A 24,949-nucleotide genomic window follows, 5' to 3' on the forward strand; every position below is an offset into this window, starting at 1 on the left:
ATGGTATGGTAAAGTTGCCGTAGTCCCATATGACCATAAGCTGCTTTCCCCTTTGAGGGGGAGAGCTGACGGGCGGTGGTTTAACCTGAGGGTTAAGGTTGGGGAGGCAGAGCCTTCATGAATAACCTCAGCCGGTACAACATTGAATTTTTGCCAGACTCGACTATTCAAACATTCTCCTGCTCAGCCTCCCAACTTCCACATTCAATTCACTTGAGCTTGTCTAAAACTCTGTTGCATGTATTGTAGCTCACAGCAAGCTCCATTCACTCATCAGCCTGTGTCCGCTGAATTACTTTGGCTCCCAGTCCAGCAGCACCTCCATTTTAAAGTTTTCTTTATTTTGAAATCCCACTATTTCTGAACCCACCCGTGAACTCGAGTGTGAGCATTCACACTCTTCTGAACTCGCGAGTGTTAATGCTCACACTTCCCTGAATCCGGGGGTGTGAAGGCTCACATTTCCCTGAACCCGGGAGTGTCAATGCTCACATTCTCCTGAACCTGGGAGTGTGAATGCTCACGCTCTCCTAAACCTGGGAGTGTGAATGCTCACACTCTCCTGAACCTGGGACTGTAAATGCTCACACTCTCCTGAACTCGGGAATGTGAGCACCTCGTGTTCTCTGAACTAGAGAGTGTGAGCACCTCACATTTTCTGAACTCGGGAGTGTGAGGACCTCACGTTCTCTGAACTCGGGAGTGTGAGCACCTCACATTCTCTGAACTCGGGTCTGTGGGCACTCCTAAACCCAGGAGTGTGCTGTCTGGCTGTTCTCTGAAAGCAGTAATATTAGTGCTATCAACTTCAATGTCTGCATGACAATGACTGGATCAAATTACACAATGCAAAGAACCTGACTGTCTCTACACAGTGCTCATCTAAATGCTTCTTAAATGTAGTGAGGGTTCCCGCCTCTACCACCCTTTCAAACAGTGAGTTCTAGATTCCCAATACCTTCAGTGTGAGAACAATTTTCCTCTATTCCCCTATAAATCTCCTGCCCCTCACCTTAAACCTATGCCCCCTGGTTATTGATCCTTCTACTAAGGGGAAAAGCTTCTTACTATCTACCCTATCTATGTCCCTCTTAATTTTGTATACCTCAATCAGGTGCCCACCCCTTCAGCCTTCTCTGCTCTAACGAGAACAACCCCAGCCTCACCAGCCTCTCTTCTTAACGGAAACATTCCAACCCAGGCACCATCCTAGTGAATCTCCTCTGCACCCTTTCTAGCGCAATCACATCCTTCCTATAGTCCGGTAACCAGAACTGCACACAGTGCTCTAGCTGTGGCCTTACGAGCCTTATTTGCAGCTCCATCATCACCTACCTACTCTTATATTCTATGCGTCGGCTAATAAAGGCAAGTTTCCCATATGCCTTCTTAAACACGTTACGTACCTGTCCTGCTGCCTTCTAGGGATTTTTGGACGTGCACCCAAGGGCCCTCTGGTCCTCTGTACTTCCTAGACTCTAACTTTATTTCTAATTTTAGGTATTCCATATGAAGAAGAGGAGGAAGAAGAAAAAGATGAGTCCTTGATGGGGAAGTTACTTTACCTTGTACATAAAATCAAAGGAAAGCCAAAGAAAGTAGAGGAAAACCCAAGTGAAGAAGAAGAAAAAGCCCCAAGTAAGTGCAAGTATTGTTAACTGAAATAATATCATGAATTTTAACTGGGGCCAATAAATTACAAAGATTTTTTTCTTTAGAAGAGCAGCAGTCCAAATAATTGCAATAAGATTTTTTTTTTTTAAATTACACCGTACTGAATAAACTGAGCATGAACCAACTAATGTTTGCCTAAGATTTGGTAGAGTGGTTCGCACTGCTGCCTTATAGCGCCAGGGACCGGGTTCGATTCCGACCTCGGATGACTGGGTGGGTTTCCTCCGGGTGCTCTGGTTTCTTCCCACAGTCCAGAGATGTGCAGGTTCGGTACATTGGCCATGCTAAATTGCCCGTAGGTAATAGGGGATAGGGTGGTCGATTTGGCCTCCGTACGATGCTCTTTCAGAGGGTCGGTGCAGATTCAATGGGCTGAATGGCCACCTTCTGCGTTGTCGGGTTTCTATGATTCTAAGAGTTGGAAAGTCACTTTGCACTGGTTGACTCAAAACCGATCCTGAACTCCTGGTTTTCACATTATTCAGAAGCCTTTTAACTTTTTGCAACTTCACATATACATCATGACATTATAATGTTTGGTGTGCACATGCAAGATATAAAATATAAGGATCCCATCTGGACCTGGAAAAATGTATTAATTTTGCTTCAAACGTCCACCCATCTATCACCTTCACATGGTCCATCGCAACACTTCCCTTTCCTTCCTTGACCTTTCTATTTCAATTTCTGGGGATAGACTGTCCATTACAAAGCCACCGACTCACACATCTACTTAGACTACAGCTCATCACACCCCATATCCTGCAAAGGCTCCATCCCATTCTCGCAGTTCTTTTGCCTCCGTCACATCTGTTCTGATGATGCCATTTTCCAAAACGGTGCTGCTGACATGTCTTCCTTCTTCATTAATTGTGGTTTCCCACCCACTGTGGTCAACACAGCTCTCAACCGTGTCTGACTCATCTCACGCATGTCTGCTCTCACCCCTTCCCCTCCCCCCCTGGACCAGGATAGGGTCCCCCTTGTGCTCACTTTTCACCCCATCAGCCTCCATATTCAAAGAACCATCCTCTGCCAGTTCCACCAATTCCAGCATGATTCCACCACCAAACACATCTTTCCGCACTCCCCTGTCAACATTTTGCAGGGACCGTTCCTTCTGGTCCACTCCTCCATCACCCCCAACACCTCACCCTCTTACGGCACCTTCCGATGCAATGGCAGAAGCTGTAACACCTGCCCCTTTAGCTCCTCATGCTCTTTACCCCAGGAACTAAACATTATTTTCAAGTGAGGCAGAGCTTCACGTGCATCTCCTTCAATCTGGTCCATTGCCTTTGCTGCTCCCAATGTGGTCTGCTCTACATTGGCGAGACTAAACACAGACTAGGTGATCACTTTGCAGACCACCCTTTGTCCATCCGCAAGCAGGACCCAGACCTTCCTGTCGCTTGCCATTTCAACTCACAGCCCTGCTCTAATTCCACATGTCTGTCCTTGGCCTGCTGCAATATTCCCAGTGCAAATTAGAGGAACAGCACCTCATCTTCTGATTAGGCACATTACAGACTTCTGGACATAACATTGAGTTCAGCAACTTCTGACTGTGAACCCTCTCCTCCACTTTCACTCAATTGTTATTTCTAATAATTTATTTTCATTTCTTCCATTGATCTGTTTTTCCCTCACAAATGTCCCCCTTCCCTCCACCCCACTTGGGCCATCTGTTCCTAGTTGCCCTTTGACCCACTGCTCACCTTTGTTCTGCCATTCACACATTCTAATCTTTTTATGTGCCACTAACAGCACCCTTCTTAGCCTTAATCACCCTCATTTACATTCATTTTGTCTTTCTGTCCACGACACCTTTGTCAATCTCCACCTATTGTTGACTCCATATCCAGCTCCACCACACCACGTCCCCTTTCAACAGTATAAATCTGACTCTAATTCCAGTTCTCTCCAGCTTTGGTAAAGAGTCATCCAGACTCAAAATGTTAGTTCCATTCTCTCTCCACAGGTGCCGTCAGACCTGCTGAGATTGTCCAGCATTTTCTGTTTTTGGTGCAAAATATAACTTCTCATCTTTGTCAGCAAAGGAAAGGATTTTATTTATTATCCTTCAGAGACAATACTAATTGTTTTCATCAAATTTCCTTTTTTTAATTGCCAGGATTCACTCCACTGTATACCTTTGAACTTAAACTGCGGAAGTCCATATTCACCCTCGGGCCTGATCTCTGCGGTTCTTGACAATTTCACTTCAGCTCCAGTGGGATTCATGCTGTGATGGTTAGCATCAATTTCTGTTTATACACCAACATCAATATCCCAGCATGAAATACAAAAGTTGGTGTGTAATCTACCCTTTGAGAGTGGACATATCCAGCTAACTCTGCAGGGTGTTGCGTTGATTAATTTTGCAGCTGAATCAAATATGGTAGTGTTTTTATTTTAGAGGCAGTGTTGGATAATAATTTATAGAATCAACAAAATATGAAGGATTAATTGGGCTAAGAAGCAATGATCTCTCCATTTCAGCATGACAAATCACTATCGGGGACCTCCAGCTCTTTAAAGAAAGAGTCTCAGATTTGTGGAGGCGGGAGTGGGGAATTGGAGGTCATGGAGGGTTGGGAGGGTCAGATGCCGAGAGGTGTGGGGGATGGAGATCGAAGTGGATGGGGATTCGGAGTTTGGGGTGGGTGGAAGGTCGGAGGTTGTGGGGGGGATTGGATATCAGGGGGTCGGAAGTTGGAGTGGAGGCATTGGAGGTTGGATGGTGGGGTCGGAGGTCAGGGGTGGAGATTGTAAGTAGGTGAGGGATGGAGGTCTTGGGGGAGATGGTGGGGTATTGGGGTGGGAGGTCAGGGATACCTTCCCAAATCTGACACTGGGGAGCTTGGAAGTCACAACCCTAATTATTTATATGAACATTTTCTGCAAAAAGATAAAAAAATATAATTTCCCAGTCCAGCAAGTATTTGCAGTTTTTTGCGAAGATTTAAAGTTGATCTCTGAATTGCATTGTTGGCTGCAACCTTAGTTTTTGATTTGTTGTTCAAACATTTAAAACTCAATGATCATCTAATCCAATATTTTGAGTCGACACTGCTTTCAAACCCCATTTCCAGTCTTCTTGGTCCTGTTTGATTTGCTAGTTGATGCCTCATCTGATTTTTTTTTTAAAGTTCTGATTATCGTCTTGTATTTCAGCTCAATGATTATCCAATCTTGTCTCTGTGTCTTCTACAAACTCATTGTATCCATGTGTCGACTTTGCACAACAATTTACTTCAGGCCTGGCAGAGGTTAGACAAATATTGAAGGTGTTCAAATTTCATTATTTCACAGCTCAGAAAGATCACAGGTGTCCGTTAAATTCAAAGCCAGAAAGCGAGTTCAGCATGACCTTTACCCCAAGTCTTTCCCTGCCACTTCTCTCTGGTCAAACTAATTGCAATGCACAGGATGAGCAGAAGACGTTCTAAAATTTCACATGGCAGCACAGTGACACAGCGGTTAGCACAGCTGCCTCACAGTGCCAGGGACCCGGGTTCAATTCTGGTCTTGGGGACTGTGTGCCTCCTGTATCCGCGTGGGTTTCTTCCTGGTGTTCCGGTTTCCTCGCACAGTCCAAAGATGTGAGAATTAAATGGATTGGCCATGCTAAATTACCCCTTAGTGTCCAAAGGCTCAGTGGGGTTACGGGGGTAGGGTGGGGGAGTGGGCCTGGTTGGGGTGCTTTTGCGGCCGGTTGGTGCAGACTTAGTGGACTGAAGGGTCTCCTGCTGCATTGTAGGAATTCTATGATTCTATGGGTTGTTAGTTCCTATTGTATTCACTCAAGTGATTACTTTGCTCATTGGTATAGTACTAAGCCTCAGCTGAACCAGTTGCACCAAAACGTATCCATGTACCCTAGTTTGTAGGAACATTGATACCAATGTTCTTCAACATGCAAAAGAAAAGGTGGTAGCCCACGATCTTCCTTTATAAAGGATACTTTTGGAGACTTGTTCTGAGTCCTGGAGACCATTTTAAGAAAACAAAGGCATTGCTTTGAGCAACTTGGTCGTCAGTCTTATTGCAAAATGGCCACTGAGAAGTCATCAACTTTGATGCCTCTAAATTGGTTATGGTCACCTAAATCATCATCCCAACAAAGAGGATGAAACTCTGAAGAGGAGAATCATACCAAGCAAAGGAAAGAGAGAGAACCCAGGCAATGACAGACTGAACATTTTGAGATTGGTTACTGGGACATCTATCATCAGGCATACCTTGATAGAATTTAGCGAAAACTGCATTTGATCATTTTGATTTCAAGTTATTTGTTGTAGCAACTTAGAGGCAGCATAAGTACGAAGAACAATCATTGTTGGAGGTTACAAAGAATGCCGATGACACTGTTCTTATTGCTGACTATGTAGAGAAACTATAAAAGATTTGGATCGAGTAGTGAGAGAAAGTGAGAAAATAGGGCTGAGCATAAATTGTAAGAAAACAAAATATCTATTCGTGTTCAAATAGAAGATAAGTCCAGAATGTACAAACACATTGAAGAATGAAAATTTTGAACAGGTAGATACATTTTGTTACGCTAACATCGGAAAGAAAATGCAACCAAGAAATAAGACGAAGGATTGGAACGACCAAAGATGCTTTTCAATAAATGATAAACACTACACTATATGAGCAATGCATTACATTGCTAATGAGTTTAAATAACTATTTCTTAAATTATATTCTATATGTTTGATTTACCTCGGAGCAATGCAGAGGTGACACTAGTTTCTGTGTGCAGAAATTTTAGTTAAGAGTTCTAAAATCCCCATTCTCATGCTTCCAGCTTGCATCCAGTAGCTTCCAGCTCTTTCTGTGGTGTCTTTTTGCTCTGAGTCAACACTCAGGCTTAACCAATCAAGCACTGTGAGCATAGACCAGTTACCCAATTGACAAGATCAAACACAGAACTATTGAATCATTGAACATGACAACTCAGACCTATTCTGGAATTGATCCTTCACCTCTCACTACCCGTCAGTAATAGAATGTTTAACCATCAAAGTCATGCACTTTGGAATTTTCTTCCTAATTCCCTTAATTTAGTTGCATCTTTTTTCATCTTGAAAAGAGTGATTAAAGCGTACATTTTTTAAACTCATTGTTCATTACTCACCTTCTTACTCAACTCTTACAAACTGTTGTATGTCACCCTTAATGCCAGTTTCCTCTCTTTTGTTTTGTAGCAAATCTCTTGAAAGCACTTCATGTGAAAGACACTATCAAAGTATAAATGACTTTTGTTTGCACAAATTATTCTACATTTGTTTCTATTTCAGCCAACCTGACACAACTTATCTCACAGACTATCGTACACTGGTCTCAGGAGTCCTACCTTCAGGATCCAGAACTGATTAAAACCATGTTCAGCCTGTTGCGCCGGCAGTACGATGCGATTGGTGAGCTGCTGCAAGCTATGCGGAAAGCATATACAATTAGTGCAGCGTCCGTCCAGGAAACTGTCAGCCTGCTGGTTTCCCTCGGTCGGATTCGATCCCTCCTCAGTGTGAGAATGGGGAAGGAAGAAGAAACGCTTATGATTCGCGGTTTAGGGTATGGATTTGTTTTACTTATTTTATTGGCTGATGTTGTTTGAAAATGCTCCTACTATTTTAAAACATCAATAATAGCAGCAAATGTGTAGGATTTAATTTTCCTGTAAACCCGCTCCCAAATTATAGTTGGTACAGAGTTATGATTTTTCTCTTAAGAAAATGTCGCACTAAAAAGCACAGAGCTGTAAAAGACAAGCCTGATAAGCATGGCAGAGAGGAATATGTCAGGCTACAGATGGCTGAGAGAGCTCTTCCTGATGGTTCAGCAAGGATATTTTGTTAGTACTTCAGCCATACAGAACCCACTTTTGATACATGGTCCATTGTGAGTTTGCCGTGTCAACTTGGAATGTCACAATTGGTCTCATTTTCATTGAGCTAAGAAAGGGCAAAACTGATCTGATTCTGACTCCTAATCAATATCCAGTACACTGAGGAAAAATGAGAATGGAATCTGTCCTGGTTTTAATGCTGTTTTGTCAAATAGCTTGCGACATTCACTATGAAGATAATCTCTTGGGTGAGATACAAGAAAATTCTCAGTGCTGCTCATAGCAGGCTGTCATCATCCTCAGAGAAAGGGGGAAAGTGAGAGAATTGGTGACAAAAGAAAAATGAGATAGGTCTTCAAAACAAAAATCTCACTTCAAGTAAATCATAGCTCAGCGTGTTCTCCAGGGCTAATTTCAGTTTCAATTAATTTAAGTTAAGTTTGTAACATGCTCATTTACACTTGATAGAAGTGACATATATTCATACTGAAGGACCCATTCCCTGCAAACAAAAGAAATATATTCAACCATTTTGCCCTTTTTGCAATAAGAGCTCAGTGAGCCTATAGCCTGTTTTCTCCATGGCAACACCTTGACCAATCAGAGTCAGCCTGCCAGCCAATCAGCACCCTATTTCTCCTGTAGTATAAATTGTGATATTTTGAAATTTGGCAATCTTGCATTTATCCTGATGAGTGCATGACAACACGCTTTGATAGCATGTATCTCATTTCAGCAATTTCAGTCTTGTTATTTTATCTTCAGGGATATCATGAACAACAAAGTATTCTATCAACATCCAAATTTAATGAGAGTGTTGGGTATGCATGAGACTGTCATGGAGGTCATGGTGAACGTGCTTGGAGGGAATAAGTCACAGGTACTTTGTACATTTCAGATAAATTAGTTTACAGAATTTAAATCTCCTTAAATAAATGTTGTATGGACACTCATTATTCACTGATAGTAAAGGATTTGGGGTATTGGATCAGAACCTGACGTCAGAGTCAAATATGGGAAACAGTCAGTTGACAGCAATTTTGCCCGAATTGGCCCATAAAGTGGCAAGAAAGCAGGCTCGCCAAAGGGGAGACAGTAGTACAGTGGTATTGTCACTGGATTGGTAATCCAGTCCCAGAGTAATGCTCTGGGGATCCAGATTCAAATCCCACTCTTCATGGACCATTTAATTCCCTTAATTGACTGTTGCATTTTTCTTCTCTTCACCGCAAACGTACCAATCAAACACAAGGATTGGTGAAACTATAATGTGGGTTCTTTATTTGAAGATGAGCTGAAGATAAAACTATATACAGATAGAGTTAACCAGGATAATATTAGACTAATACTTATAATACTGGCAGACGACCATACATATATCTTACTCCTCGTCCTGCTGTTCAAGTACTGACTACAAATTGAGACTATTACAACATATCCTGCCGAGGTGGTAATGATTGATGACAATTTAAGACACGCTCCTTTAAAGATACATGCACATCATGTCACAACTATTGACTAACCCGTTGCCTAAGAGTTGGATGTTGCCAGCATACCAGCCAACTCTGTGCAATTTTGTGCCCACTGCCTCCATATTCCTGTCTATACTTTTCAAATTAGATAAAATTTAATTATACTATTGCATGTGTTCTACCAACCTAGCTGATGAGAAGTAATCTGCGAGTAGACCATGTCCTACCCACCTTGATAACGAAAATCCCATCCTAACAGTCTATGCATTATCAGCATAGTTGTTCTGGTCATTGTTTACAGGTGTGAACATCTTGCAACTTCTTCCCAATCAACCAACCTGGGCCTCACACTGCTATAGCAACCAAGCCGCCCAGGACTGTTGTCAGGCAAGATTCAGTGCAGGTCACTTCTCTTTACTACTCCATTTTACCTTAAACAGATAGTCCCAAAACATAACAAACTTTTAAACTTTGTATCTACAGCATTTTCTCTTTCCAAATATACTGTCACACCAGTTGAGTATTTCCAAACATTTTCTGCCATTCACCCGTACTGATTTCTGTCCACTATCCCACCTTCATTACTGCAAGTGTTCATTTTATATGACAGTTGAGCTTGTTAAAAAGACACAACATGTAATTAAGATCATGAAACTAAATGAGTTACTCCTCCCCATTAAATGTTTTCGAGGAAATGGGACATTTGTTCAAATTCAATATTAACAAGTGTTTTCAAATGAGCTAGTCACCTGTTGGAGAGAAGATAAGCTGGTTAAGGTAGATCTTGATCTTATGCAATCGTGTAACGTGGGGGTAGTGAAATGGAAACACTAACAATTGGGAGGAATGTGAAACAGGTTATTGATTTTCTACCTCCCATTTTACACCAGTGCACAAAGTCAAAATCTACCCCAGTAAGAGATGAGGGTCCTTTCTGAGCTCAAGTGAGCCTCTTGGCCTGACTCTCATTCATCCCTAGTAAGTTGAGCATTTAAAAAAGGGCTGAGATTCACCGCTCGAGTCGCAGCGAGAACGGAGAATTTGGCGCACAGCCAAAACTCCATTCACTGCAGCGGGACCGGCGTGAACGGACAGAATTTTGGTAGAGATATATTTATGACTCAATCAAAAATTTACCACATAGGATATTAAACGAATGGATCCTGCGTCATTTGGCTTTTTTCTTTCCAATTTGAGTCCAGCAAGATACAAAAAATGAACTTTTACACAAATAAGGCCGAATTTCAGATTATTTTTGTCTAAATTGTGTGTTGATCTTGAGCATTGTGCTCAGCAATGATTCTGTTTTTCTGCCATCTTTAGGAGATTGCTTTCCCTGAAATGGTGGCAAGCTGCTGTCGATTTCTCTGCTATTTCTGCCGTATCAGCCGCCAGAACCAGAAGGCTATGTTTGATCATCTCAGTTACTTGCTGGAAAATAGCAGCGTTGGACTGGGTACCGAGTTTAATTTTAACCCATGAGGTCGTTTCATATGAATAGATAGGTGTCATAACACTGCTCATGTGCTCAAAGGTGAAGAGTAGACATGATCTCAGGTTTCTGCAGTTTGTTTTTACCAAGGACTGACGTTTCCTTTTTCTTCACCTTTTGGGAAGCCAGTGGGGAATTAATGCTTTTTAGATTCCAGATTAGCACTTGATGTTCAGATAACTTGATTTTGTAATGATTCCCATTTAAGTTCCTGCTGAGGCACATGGCTCTAAAAAGCGCAACATTTTCTTGATTTTCTTTTCCAATTTATTTCACTAATATTTCACGTGTAACACAGCTTTCAGTGCAGATTGCACTTTTCAGAGCATGGGAAATGGGAGCAGGGACAGGCCATACCCCTACCCTTTCATTTTTGTTTAGTACAAATATTTATTTAAATGGAAATACAACATTATTGGTACGAAGTAGAAAAGGATTGAGAATGACACATGAGATAAATGACAGATGGCCTATAGCTGATTAATGAATTTAACATTAACATTTTCTAGCCACACGTCATTAGCCAATCTGCTGAGCTCCATTGGCAAACTTAGGAAAGACTGCCCTCTATTGTATGAATGAACAAAATGCAACTTTGTTTCCCTGTGTGGTTTTGAGACATGTTTACATCATGTTCGTTGGCTGTTTTCTGATGAGTTTGATGTTAGTGATAGTATATCACAGTAAACCTGTGTATTCCCCACATGTAGCATCACCCAGCATGCGAGGTTCGACTCCTTTGGATGTGGCAGCTGCCTCTGTAATGGACAACAACGAGCTGGCCCTGGACTTGCAGGAACCTGACTTGGATAAGGTAATGTATCTAATGTGAGGAATGATGTTCCTGTACTGGTTTTGGTGGTACGATCACACAGTAGTTAGCACCACTGTCTCACAGTGCCAGGGACCAGTTCCAGCCTTGGATGGCTGTCTTTGGGGACTTTGCACTTTCTTCCCATGTCGGCGTGTATTTCCTGCGGTGCTCCGGTTTCCTCCCACAGTCCAAAGATGTGCGGGTTAGGTGGATTGGCCATGATTAAAAAAATTGCCCATTAGTGTCCAGGGATGTGCAAGTTAGGTGGGGTTACGGGGATAGGATAGGGGCGTGGTGTGGGATGCTCTTTCAGAGGGTTGATGCGGACTCGATGGGCCGAATGGCCTCCTCTGCATGTAGGAATTATGTGGTTCTATGGTTTTGCCCTGGAGCAGAGTGGGTACGTTTGAACAAAGGTGACAGTGGGTCAAAGGCCAACTAGGAACAAAATACACTATTGGGCACTAAAGAATGGGAAATCTGGGCACTTTGTTGTCACTTCAGCCCATACATTGGTGGGTAATTTACTTATCCACTGTGTGTCAATTTAATTGATTTGAATTTGGACACTTTTTTTCCTCTTAAGAGAATCTCTTACTCAACTACTGGCATTGTTCACCTCTCTATTTATTTAATCTACACTCTGTTACCAACACCAGAATCCAGTCTGCTGTCAATGTTGGCATTCCAGCAGTTCCTTAAGCTCCATTGCAATCTGTGTTGGTGAGAGCTGGTAAGAGAGTAAAGTTGTGCCAAGCGGTCAGTGGAGGACAAGGAAAGTTAAGTGTGGATATGAAGAATAATAGTGGAGGAGTAAAAGAAATTGGTTTGACTTTAAGACTTCTCTTTTTGTTGCGGGTACATGAAGCAGGCCTGTAATTGGGATGGGGCAGGGAATTCATTTTCTGGGGTGGTAAATGACCCAAAATAGGTCAAGTGGTCGGTTTTAGCAGCTGGAACCCACCTTCATCTCTCGACGACTACATTCAAGAGTGATTAATTGGCTGAGAGCACTTTCAGACGCCTAGAAGTTTTGGAAGCTGCGATATAAATGCAAGCCTTCCCTCCCTGCTCCAGATAATCCCTTGCAGTTCGTTGATGGGGTGGAGAGTGTGGGGACAAGTGTTGGGGGCAGTAAGTAATTCAAAATCACTGCTGGCTCCATTAGGAAGAGTAACACACTGACAACATCCTACAGCAATCCCAAATTCAGTAAAACACTTCTTTTGCTCCAGAGATCAAACCTTAGGACCTCTCTTGACAATACTAGTCTGGAATCAAATTGAATACCACCTAAGCAGCAGTTCTAATGTCAATAACATCAAGTGTTAATGGGAGCAGTTGATCCCTGAACTGTAGCTGGTGCTTTTATGGAAAATCTGAATGTAAAGGCCCCTGAAAGTCATTTGTTTATGTAAATTGATGTTGCTGCTGCCTCCTCGTGTGATCCCATGTTGAAACACATAATTCCCACAGAGGAACCTCAGGAATAATAATGATCCTCTGCAGTACATCATTCAAAGCACTCGTTTAGAGTAGGGTCATGCTGATTTTTAACTAATAAAAAAAATTCTCTATTCAAGAATGGATCTTTAAGACCAAACTGTTTTGCGTTTATCCGCAGAATTTAAAAATACGGTAATAGGAACAGGAGTTGGCCATTCAGCCCCTCGAGTCTGTCCCACCATTTAATGAGATCATGGCTGATCTGTGACCTAACTCCATATACCTGCCTTTGGTCCATAATCCTTAATATTTTTGCTTAACAAAAATCTATCTCTCTCAGATTGAAAATGAACAACTGTTCTAGCTTCAACTGCTGTTTGCGGGAGAGAGTTCCAAAGCTCCATCATCCTTTGAATGGAGAAGTTATTCCTAATATCTCCTTCGTGGACCAGCCCTAATTTTTAGACTAATGTCCCCTAGTTTTAGAATCTCCATCCAATAGTTTATCCTTAGCTACCCTGTCTTTCCTTGTTAATATCTTAAATACTTTGGCATGATCACCCCTTAGCCTTCTAAATTCTAGCAACAACTGACCTAATTTGTGTAATGGCTAAGATGTTTGCGAACTAGCTTTTTGATTTTTTTTTTTCCCCCATCATTTTTCCTGCAAAGTACGTTATAATGGCGGTGAAATCAGCATGAATGCGCAACTGCTTATTTTTAATTTAGTATGAAATAGTTTATTTGTTCACTTCACTCATGGAGCATGGCATCTCTTCCTTACCTATTAATCTCAGTTAGTGCATTGCTTATGCCAGTTTAGCTTTGAATGTAAACAAAACCTGAACAAATGTGTAAATATGTAAGCAATGACAATTATGCTGGTAACATCTTTGCTAAAAGGATAATGTGAAGTACCGGTAATTTCACTGTTTCGGCATATGTATTTAGCTTACAAATGTCCGCCTTATTGTGACTATATAAGGTACAAACATATCGCTAAATTGTGTTTCTAAAATGAATGGATGATTTTTTTAAAAGATGTGAATGACAAAAATGAATGTTTACATTTGACAGGTTGTGACCTACCTGGCCGCCTGTGGATTACAAAGCTGCCCCATGTTAGTGGCGAAGGGTTATCCCGATATTGGTTGGAATCCTATTGAAGGAGAACGTTACCTGCTTTTCCTGCGATTTGCAGTGTTTGTTAATGGTAGGTTTGATGTCTTGATTTATTATTTGGCCTGTCCGATCTTGAGAAAAGTTTGGATTAATTACGGTAAAATGTTAAATGCCATAGAAATCATTGTTAAAAGTCATGAAAAACATGGGGATTCTCTGGTCGCCAAAGCCGAAATCGCATTCGGCGATCGGCCAGAGAATCCCCAATGGTGCAGAAATCGGGGGCGGCGCGCTTTTGCGATGCGCCGCCCCCTCCAAAACGACGTACTCACAGAGTATGCCGCAAGCCGTATGGACAGCCTCAGGATATCACCTGAGGCCCTCCCCGATGCTCCGCCCCCAATGGGCCGATTTCCCGATGGCGTGGGCCACTCATGCTATTTATTTTTGTGAACCAGGCGTGGCTGCTGCGGACTGAGTCCAGCGCCGCCACAGTCTGGTGGGAGCCGTGCCGCGGGGGCTGGGGGCACTGGTGGGGGATAGTCCAGGGGTGGCGAGCCTGGCCAAAGGGGGGCAATTTTTGGCAGGCTGGGCACGGCGCGGCGGCTGCAGGCTGCCACTGTGCGCATGCGCAGCCATGGACCCAGCAATTCTCCGGCCGTATCCGCAGCTAAAGCCGGGGGCTTTGCGCCGCGTGGATGCTAGCACCCCACCAGACGGAGGATCGGTGGAGGTTTTGCGCCATTTGTTCAGGTGTAAACTGCCACTGTTCCCACACCGACATCAGCACTTAGTCTCAAAATCAGAGAATCCAGCCCATGGATTTTTGAAATAACATTACTTTGCTTTTTTTTAATTGTTTTTATTTCCTTTGCTTCTGTGTCTCTCTTTCTTTCTCTCTCGCACACTTTCTCACTCATGTTTCTCTGGACATTTAAGAAAATGGTCTCCCATAGTTATGGCTTCCCATGCACCACTTTCCCTCATTTCCATATAATGGTGATGCTGCTCCTGAAATATGTACATCATCAACAAATGTGGTGATGTGTTACAGTTCACTCAGGGAGTTCAGGTTGCTGCAGTAGTGTGTACCTTTTTCATGCATGCTATAGTCTGGAGCTCTGGATAGTGATGGTCGAGGCTCTAAATCATTCCATCACATGGCTGACCAAGAATCTCTCCCACTCTTACCATCTGCCATTGGCGTGTGTCGGAAGGATTTACAGGTTGATGCACAACCTGTTTGGCCGGGTTAGGAATGTAACTTCCTTGAACATTAAGTACAGGGGTTATTGACTTTATATTGGAGTGTTGTCAACAACCAAGAGAATTGTTTATTGCATAGTGGAAGAATCCCCTCAATCCTTTTCAAACTTTCATGGGCATTCTCCGGAAAAATTTCCAAGTGCTGTAGCGAGTGGGAATTGCCTCGAATTTCCCGGTGTTCGGCCCAGTGAGGTTGGCAATACTATTCAATGTTAATTGGTCCACTTAATGAGGCCTCATGGGCTTCTCGCCCCGAATGCCGGCTCTGAGCTGATTCGCCAGGATCGCGCTCGCCAGCCTCCCCGCTACCGGGGCTGGTTTAGCACAGGGCTAAATCGCTGGCTTTGAAAGAAAAGACCAAGGCAGGCCAGCAGCATGGTTCAATTCCCATACCAGCCTCCCCAAACAGGTGCCGGAATGTGGCGACTAGGGGCGTTTCACAGTAACTTCATTTGAAGCCTACTTATGACAATAAGCGATTTTCATTTCATTTTCAACAAGATCGAGCAGCACTTAAGCTGCACTTGCTCAGCCAGCTCGCAACAGTGGCGCCGAGGAGATTAGCCCCAGGATTCGGGATGCTGACCTAGGGAGGCTCCTGTGCGTGATGGAGGCCAGGAGGGATGTCCTGTTCCCCTGGTAGTCCCAGAGGGCGAGCCACAAGGCAACCAGTGCTGCCTGGGACAAGCTGATGGCAGCAGTCAGCTCGGGCAGTGTGACCAGGAGGACTGGCCTCCAGTGTCAGAAGAAGGTCAACGACCTACACCGGGCAGCACGATTGAGCCCCTCAGGAAAAGCTCTCCCATAATCGTCGGGAGAGGGCCCAGACTGGTGGTGGGGTGCCGGACTTGAGAATCCTCACCTTCTTCGAGGAGCGGGCCCTGGAGGTAACCGGTGTCGCCGAGGACAGACAGTCGCCAATGCGGATGCTGACGGGCGCCGCAGAGGTGAGGGACCACCTGGCTCCACTCGAAGAACCTGTCAAACGTGAGTCGTGATCGCTTTACTGACTGACCCATCCCTCCCACTGACCACATGTCCAGCAGGCAACGGTGTCGGTCCATCCCAGGTGGCCCACTCTCCTGACTCCAGGGAGAACTTCTCAGAGGAGAGCCCAGCTGTCATCCCCACTCTTCACCAGCGCAAATATACACACCTCAGTGGGAAATGTTCATGGTCAGGCTTCTGGAGCACAATCTGGCGAGCACCAAACTGCTGCTGATATACATCTGGTGGAGGCAAGAACCCCCAGGTAAGACAGCAGTTGGAGGTCTTCTGGATCCCTGGACCCAGCTGGGTCCCAGCTTGATGCTGAACCTCTGGAACAGAGTCACCCGAGGCTGAAGGAGATGATGGGGACCAACCTGACGTTCAGAGGGAGATGTCAGCATCACTCCAGCTGATCCATAGCTGATTGGAAGGGTCCCAGAGGCTACGGGTGCAGGAGATGGCGCCGGCATGAGTGTCACTGAGGCCAACACTGCTAGGGTGAGGGCCGCAGTGGAGAGCCTGGTGCACGGCGTTGGCACCATGAGTGAAAGTGTCCAAGGCTTTGCATAGTCGGTGACGGCCATGGCTGAGGGTCTCGGCAGTATGGCTGCCTCACTGGGGGATGTCATCCAGTACTAGGCTGACCTTGATGGGGTTCTGCAGAACATGTCCCGCTCTCAGATGGGAATGGCCATGGCACTGCGGAGCTTTTCCCAGTTGCAGCTGGGCACTGCAGAGCATGGCCCAGTCACCGAGGAGCAACGTCGAGGGAGTCAACACGATTGTGCGGACTATGGATGACCACCAGGGCTGGCAGAGCCAAGTGATGCAAGGGCAGCCGGGGCCCGAACTAGCTGCCCCTCCATCCCACGGTGAACCGCAGGGGCCTATCGGCACTGACTGGCTGGAGGGGGCGCTGAATCAAATCCGGACCTATCCCATGGAGTGGTGACGGTGGCCACCAGCACTTCCGAGTTCCACCCCCCTGATGAGGCCGTGTCTCAGGGTCAGCACAAGGGACAGGGTGGCATGGCTGTGCATGTGCCATCGACAAGTGGGCCAGGGCCCTCCGGCCCTAGAGGATGCTCACCAGGGGCATCGAAGTTCATGGGACGAGGTAAGCGGCTGGCTACCTCCACATCTGATGTGCATCCTGGGGAAACACCTAGACATTGTGGTAGAGCCAGGAGGGCCAGACACGTTGAGCATCACTGAGGGCAGTGGGAAGGGGGGAGGGATTAGGTAGGGATGGGGTTGGGGGCCGGGGCTGGGGGTGGGGGTGGGGGGGGGGGGGCAGCACTATCGGGAATGGGGTATTGTACAGCACATTAAACAATCCTTTGCACAAACATTATGATGCCTGTGTCACTTTCTTCTGCAATGCATGTGGAGCCTCGGATCCTTTGCCAGTCTCTCCAGGCAAACCCCCCTTCCCGTGGCACCCACCCACCCTCTGGCCGTGGTTATGCCCCGGGAGTTGTGGCCCATCCCGGGAGCAGGTTGATTGCATTGCAAACGGTTTGGCGCTTGGCCTCTCCCACTATTCACCGGCCTTGGTACGCTTGAACGCGAGTGCAACGAGGCCGGAAGATCATGCTCATTGCCTTTTCACATCCATTTACCCCTCCCCAAATGTCTTCCATGTTTTTATCTATTTCTCCAGTTTGTCTCTCTGATACTAATTGAGCAGCAGAAGGAGTATTGGCAAGAAAAGCAATTGGGCAATGAGAGGCATTTGAGTTGGGCAGTAGAGGGAAGGCATTGGGACTGGGAATTGGGTTACCAGGCAAACAGACAAGAAGAGATAGATATTAGATATTCATAGAATCATCAGCCTATCAAGTCTGCACCAACCCTCCAAAAGAGCACCCTACCTAGGGCCACCCCCTGCCATATCTCTGTAAACTCATCTTTAGAAACTAAGGGGCAAATTTGGCATTGTCAATCCACCAAACCTGCACATCTTTGGACTGTTGTAAGAGGAAACCGGAGTACCCGGAGGAAACCCACGCAGACATAGGGAGAAAGTGCAAACTCCACAGAGTCACCCACGGCCGGAATCAAACCAGAATCCCGGGCACTATGAGGCAGCAGTGCTAACCACTGTGCCTATGTGTTGCCCATATTTGTGATCCAAGAGCATTTGGACATCTTCTCCTGTAGGGGGCAGTTTGACATCATGGACTCCAGCCAAACAGTGGGAATCACAACTGAACAATCATCTGCTGATAATTTCTATTATTCAAAGGCAGTAAAATTGCAGAATCTGTGACAAGTGCAGCTTTGCTCATATTTGCCGTGAATTATAGATGTGTTTTGTATTTATTTCTTTCAGACATTCGCATTATAATTTTATATGCAGTATGGAAAACCATACATATATTCATAAAATTGACCACATAAATAAACAACATCTGTTAAAAATACTTATTGTACCAATGCAAATATCAGCTTAGTTGGACAACTTAGTTAGTGATGCGATTACTGGGTGAATGCCGCTGAGTTCAATTCCCAACACACCAGTTGAGAAATATAATTCAGTTAATTAATACAATTTAGAACAAAAAGCTCCTGTCAGTAATGATAACTATGAAATTAGCAGATTATCATCAAAACATACCTTTTGTCAAACGGGCAGATGAAAGGCCAAAGTAGGAAAGTTTGTAATTGCCTTTGAAAATCGACAACCTGTTGTACAGGAAAGGGTCTCTGCTGAGGGAGGCTGCATTAATTATATTTTAATTGTGAGCAGGTGGTGGGCATTAACTGGGGATTCACTTGAATTCATGTAAATAGACATGGACTGGAATTGTGGATGATGGGGTGGGAGTTATGTATGTGCAATGAGCAACTCTAACCAAATATAAAAGTGTGTAAAGATTGGCAACAGTTTTATCTTCTGCCCACTGGCTTTCTGGATTATAAATGGAAGAGGCAGCATTTGGGAGAGGACCAAGTTAAGCGTGTTTTTTTGCCATGTTTAGGTCAGATCAGGGCTTCCTCAGACATGGAAGCTGCCCCTGTGTTCATCCCTTTGACTGATGACACCATGAAAAGAGGTGGGACTGGCCGCGTTCCATAGAATCCCTACAGTGCAGAAGGAGGCCATTCGTCCCATCGAGTCTGCACCAACCGTCCGAACGTTCACATGACCTAGGCTCACTCCCCCCGCGCCCTAACCCCATAACCCCATCTTATCTGCACATAAAACATAGAACAGTACAGCACGGTACAGGCCCTTCGGCCCACCATGTTGTGCTGACCATTTATCCTAGTCTAAGATCAATCTAACCTACACTCCTTCAATTTACTGCTGTCCATGTGCCTGTCCAAGAGTCACTTAAATGTCCCTAGTGACTCTGACTCCACCAGCTCTCCTGACAGTGCATTCCACGCACCCACCAATCTCTGTGTAAAGAACTTATCTCTGACATCTCCCCTATACCTTCCTCCAATCACCTTTAAAATTATGTCCCCTCGTGAAAGCCATTTCCGCCCTGGGGAAAAGCCTCTGGCTATCCACTCTATCCATGCCTCTCATCACCTTGTACACCTCTATCAAGTCACCTCTCTTCCTTCTTCACTCCAGTGAGAAAAGTCCTAACTGCCTCAAACTTTCTTCATAAGACATGCCCTCCAGTCCAGGCAGCATCCTGGTAAATCTCCTCTGCACCCTCTCCAAAGCATCCACATCTTTCCTATAATGAGGCGACCAGAACTGGACACAATATTCCAACTGTGGTCTAACCATGGTTTTATACAGCTGCAGCAAAACCTCGCTGCTCTTAAACTCAATCCCCCTGTTAATGAAAGCCAACACACCATATGCCTCTTAACAACCCTATCAACCTGGGTAGCAACTTTAAGGGATCTATGTACATGGACCCCAAGATCCCTCTGTTCCTCCACACTTCCAAGAATCCTGCCTTTTACCCTGTATTCAGCATTGAAATTTGACCTTCCAAAATGAATCTCCTCACATTTACCTAGGTTGAACTCCATCTGCCACTTCTCAGCCCAGCTCTGCATCCTGTCAATGTCCTGTTGTAACCTGCAGTAGCCCTCGGCACTATGTACAACTCCACCAACCTTCGTGTCATCGGCAAACTTACTAACCCACCTTCCACTTCCTCATCCAAGTCATTTATAAAAACCACAAAGAGCAGAGTTCCCAGAACAGATCCCTGCAAGACACCACTGGTCACCGATCTCCAGGCAGAATACTTTCCATCCACTATCACCCGCTGTCTTCTTTCGGCCAGCCAATTCTGTATCCAGACAGCCAAATTGCCCTGTATCCCATAACCCCTAACTTTCTGAGTGAGCCTATCATGGAAAACCTTATCAAATGCCTTACTAAAATCCGTATACACCACATCCACTGCCCGACCTTCATCATTGTGTCTCGTCACATTCTCAAAAAATTCAAAGAGGCTTGTGAGGCATGACCTGCCCCTCACAAAGCCATGCTGATTATCTTTAATCAAACTGTTTTTCTAAATTATCATAAACCCTATCTCTCAGAATCCTTTCCAATATTTTGCTCACCACAGACGTAAGACTGACTGGTCTGTAATTCCCAGGGATTTTGCTATTCCCTTTCTTGAACAGGGGAACAACATTCACCTCCCTCCAATCATCTGGTACTACTCCAGTGGAGAGTGAGGACGCAAAGACCATTGTCAACGGCGCAGCAAACTCCTCCCTCGCTTCCCGTAGTAACCTTGGGTATATCCCGTCAGGCCCAGGGGACTTATCTATCCTGATGCTTTTCAAAATTTGCAGCACATCCTCCTTCTTAATATCAACCTGTTCGAGTCTATGAACCTGGTTCACGCTGTTCACATGAGCAACAAGGTCACTCTCTCTAGTGAATACTGAAGCAAAATATTCATTTAGGGCCTCCCCTGTCACCTCAGACTCTAGGCCCTCTCTGCCTGATCGGCCCTACTCTCACTCTGATCATCCTCTTTATTTCTCACATAAATGTAGAACGCCTTGGGGTTTTCCCTAATCCTTCCCGCCAGGGCTTTTTCATGCCCCCTTCTAGCTCTCCGAAGTCCATTTTTGAGTTCCTTCCTGTCTACCTTGTAACCCTCTAGAGCCGTGCTAGATCCTTGCTTCCTCAACCTTACATAAGTTTCAACCTTCTTCCTCTTGACGAGAAGCTCCACTTCTCTTGTCATCCAAGGCTCCTTCACCTTACCATTCCTTCCTCGTCTCAGTGGGACAAAACTATCCAGCACTTGCAGCAAGTGCTCCTTAAACAACCCCAACATTACTGTTGTGCATTTCCCAAGAACAACTGTTCCCACTTTATGCTCCTCAGCTCCTGTCTAATAACAGTATAATTTCCCCTCCCCCAATTAAATACCTTCCCATACTGTCTGTTCCAATCCCTCTCCATGACAATGGTAAAGGTCACTGTCACCGAAATGCTCTTCCACCGAGACATCTGACACCTGGCCTGGTTTGTTGCCAAGCACCAAGTCCAATAGGCCTCCCCCTAGTCAACCTATCTACATATTGAGTCAGGAATCCTTCCCGTACACACCTGACAAAATCTGCTCCATACAAACCATTTGCAGTAAGGAGGGTCCAGTCAATATTAGGGAAGTTGAAGTCACCCATGACAACAACTCTGTTACTTCTGCACCTTTCCAAGATCTGCCACCCAATCTGTTCCTCCATCTCTCTGCAGCTATTGGGGGGGGGGGGGGGGGGGTCTATAGAAAACTCCCAATAAAGTGACTGCTCCTTTCTTGTTTCTGATTTCCACCCATACTGACTAAGTAGACAAACCCTCCTCGACTACCACCTTTTCTGCAGCTGTGCTGCACTCCCTAATTAACAGTGCCACTCCCCCTCCTCTTTTACCTCCCTACCTATTCTTCTTGGAGCATCTAACAACCATTCCTGCCCCTGTGAAATCCATGTCTCCATAATGGCCACAACATCGTAGTTCCAAGTACTGATCCATGCTCTTAAGTTCATCTCCCTTATTCCTGACACTCCTTGCATTGAAACAGACACACTTTAACCCATTCCACTGAGTGCAACTTTGCCCGATCAACTGCCTATCCTTCCTCACAGACTCACTGCATACTATTTCTGCCTGTTCAACAGCTACCCTATCCTCTGATCCATAGCTCTGGTTCCCAGCCCCTTGCCAAACGAGTTTAAACCCTCCTGAAGAGCTCCAGCAAACCTCCCACCCAGGATATTGGTGCCCCTCCAGTTTAGGTGCAATCTGTCCTTCATGTACAGGTCCCACCTTCCCCAGAAGGTATCCTAATGACTCACATATCTGAAGCCTTCCCTCCTGCACCAGCCCTGTAGCCATGTGCTCAGCTGCACTCGCTCTCTGTTCCTTGCCTCACTTGCACGTGGCACCGGTAACATCTTAGGACAGTAAGGGGCAATTAGTTAGCATGGCCAATCCAACTAACCTGCACATCTTTGGACTTTGGGAGGAAATCGGAGCACCCAGAGGAAACCCACGCAGACATGGGGAGAACGTGCAAACTCCACGCAAGCAGTCACCCAAGGCCGAGTTTGAACCCAGGTCCCTGGCACTGTGAGGCAGGGTTGTGGCACGTTGTGGAACTCCCGCTGGCAGCATCAGTATTTCCACTGCATTTTGAATGAATGAATGAGCCATTGAGTACTTTGCCAGGACTTGGAATAGGAAACCAAAGCTGAAAAACTATTTTCCTGACAGATAAGGTATTTCTTGAAAATGGTTCGAGAAAACGCAACTTGTGGGCTTGCCTAACCTGTGAATTTCCAGCCCCTCGCTCCTTCCCAATGGCATCTCTGCTCGTCCATCACGGGCATTTGCCTCTTCCCAACATATGGCTCATGAATTATAACAAAGTTTATTTTGTTTGGGACCAGTGGATGGAAGTCCCTGCTTTGGTTGTGGTTTTTCAGAGCCACTATATTTTAGACAACTGGGCAACGTTGATTAGAGGTAGGAATCTTATGGGAATTTGAAGGGCTGGTTGGGGCAAGGGGTGATGAGTGTTCCTAAATAGATCAGGAGGCTTAAAAGACACGTGTAGAAATTTGCAATAATCTGCAAAACATACTAATTACTATTATGCTGTTAAGAAGTAAACAAAATAAGTGCTCTTGAAAAATAAATAATACCAAAATCTAGACTCTGAGCAGATGGAACAAGTAAGGCTTAAAGTCAAGGTGAGAATACTTATATTTTTTATGTTGGTGTTATAATCCTTCCCTTCCCAAGCTGCCTACCTACAAGTTACTGTTTGGCAACCTCTTTCTGTACAGATTTCACACAAATGAAAGAGAACAAATAGCAAAGTGCTCAGCCACAGAATTAGCAGCTGCGTTCATGGCTGATCCACAATTGGGAACTAAATATGTCACAAACATATGTCACTCAAAAAACAATTGTGGTGGGGTTGAAGGGTAGTTTAACTCAAACCCACTGAAAACTGGACCCAATGTTAGAGTTCGCACAGTTCTCCTCTCTTCCTCCCACATACCAAATCCATCCTATTCTTTTGCAATCCTTCCTGGAATAGCCTCTCTGCTGTGACAAAATAAAATTCCCATTTTAAATAGTTAACATAGCTTTAATATTAACCCAGGAAGCTTTCATTCTGAAATAGCACTGCCTGGGGGAGCAAGCAGATGTATTTTACATCACTGGCAATTGTAGTGGAAAAACCCGAGGAGGGCCGACTGTTCTCAAAATAAATGACACAAACTCTTGACAGTCCTAGTTCCATTGTGCAACCACCCACACAGACTGGATCATGATAGATGGCTACAACGGCCATTATGGGACTTCAGGTGCAAAATGTGGATTGGCAGTGCCTGCTACAGCTGCCATTTGGGGCCCAAGTTGACATCTAGAGGTGAGTCATGCTGGATGCCATATTGGTAAGGGTATTAATGAGTGTGCAGTGAATGCCCATTGGAGATATGCAGAAAAGGAAGTTCATAATTCCAATCGACATGCCATGCTGATTTGCAGCAGGTCTGCCATTTTGGAGATCAATACTCCAGCTAATGCCTTTTCTCAGTCATACACAGCTGAACATGTGTTCAGTAGCTGGAAGGGTCACTCGCAACCATTGCTTTTTATTTATTTTCACATTTATTTGCAGGTCATTTGCTGGCCGATTTCTTTTGGCTGTTCTTGCATTTCGGCAAGTGCATGCTGCTTTCTAGTCTTGCAAAGGTCCTCAGGGAGTGGTGTTGCAAGTGTTGAAGGACGCATTGTTGACTTCAGGCTTTTGCACAAGCCAGTTACCCCCATACATGGGCGCAATATTAGACACGCCCCCTTCAATAGGGCATGGCAGAGAGTTTGAACATGGAGCATGCAGAGTAGGCTATGCTGCTGGAAGAGGGAGGAGGAGGATGAGAAGGGCTTCCAGCAGGAGGCCACATCTGCCCAGGGTGATCAGGGAGAAATTCTCCAACCTGAACCACACTGGGGAGCAGTGTGTGATGTCCACACTTTTAGAAGGATCTCCTCACTGAAATATGCCACCTGTGGTGGCTACAATTCGAACCTCAGAGCGGGAGGAGGACCACATTGCCAGTGGCTGTAAAGGTGATTATGCTGATGAAACTTTATGCATTGGACATCTTCCAGGCTAGAGCTGGAGATGTTTACTGCCCTTTGTTGTGAAAGGGAGGTCAATGACACTCTCTTTTCAAAGGTAGACGGCGCCATTTCATTTCTCTTTTGGCAGAGAGCAGAAGGTAGAGTGAACACATGGCTTTGTGAGAATTACGGGCTTCCACAAGGTAACGTTGATTGCACATATTTCAGTTTG

At 45.0% G+C, this 24,949-nt stretch overlaps 1 protein-coding gene across 1 annotated transcript in view; it reads left to right on the top strand.

The window, feature by feature from the left end:
• The window catches only part of ryr3 (ryanodine receptor 3), a 593,334-nt gene that overhangs the window by 299,613 nt on the left and 268,772 nt on the right, over positions 1 to 24,949 (top strand). The window contains 6 exon segments of the mRNA XM_072484927.1: positions 1,501 to 1,638; positions 6,981 to 7,254; positions 8,294 to 8,408; positions 10,324 to 10,456; positions 11,203 to 11,306; positions 13,830 to 13,965. Coding sequence (XP_072341028.1) covers positions 1,501 to 1,638; positions 6,981 to 7,254; positions 8,294 to 8,408; positions 10,324 to 10,456; positions 11,203 to 11,306; positions 13,830 to 13,965 — 900 coding nt within the window.

Source organism: Scyliorhinus torazame, chromosome 2, assembly GCF_047496885.1.
Source record: "Scyliorhinus torazame isolate Kashiwa2021f chromosome 2, sScyTor2.1, whole genome shotgun sequence".
Taxonomy (NCBI): Eukaryota; Metazoa; Chordata; class Chondrichthyes; order Carcharhiniformes; family Scyliorhinidae; genus Scyliorhinus; species Scyliorhinus torazame.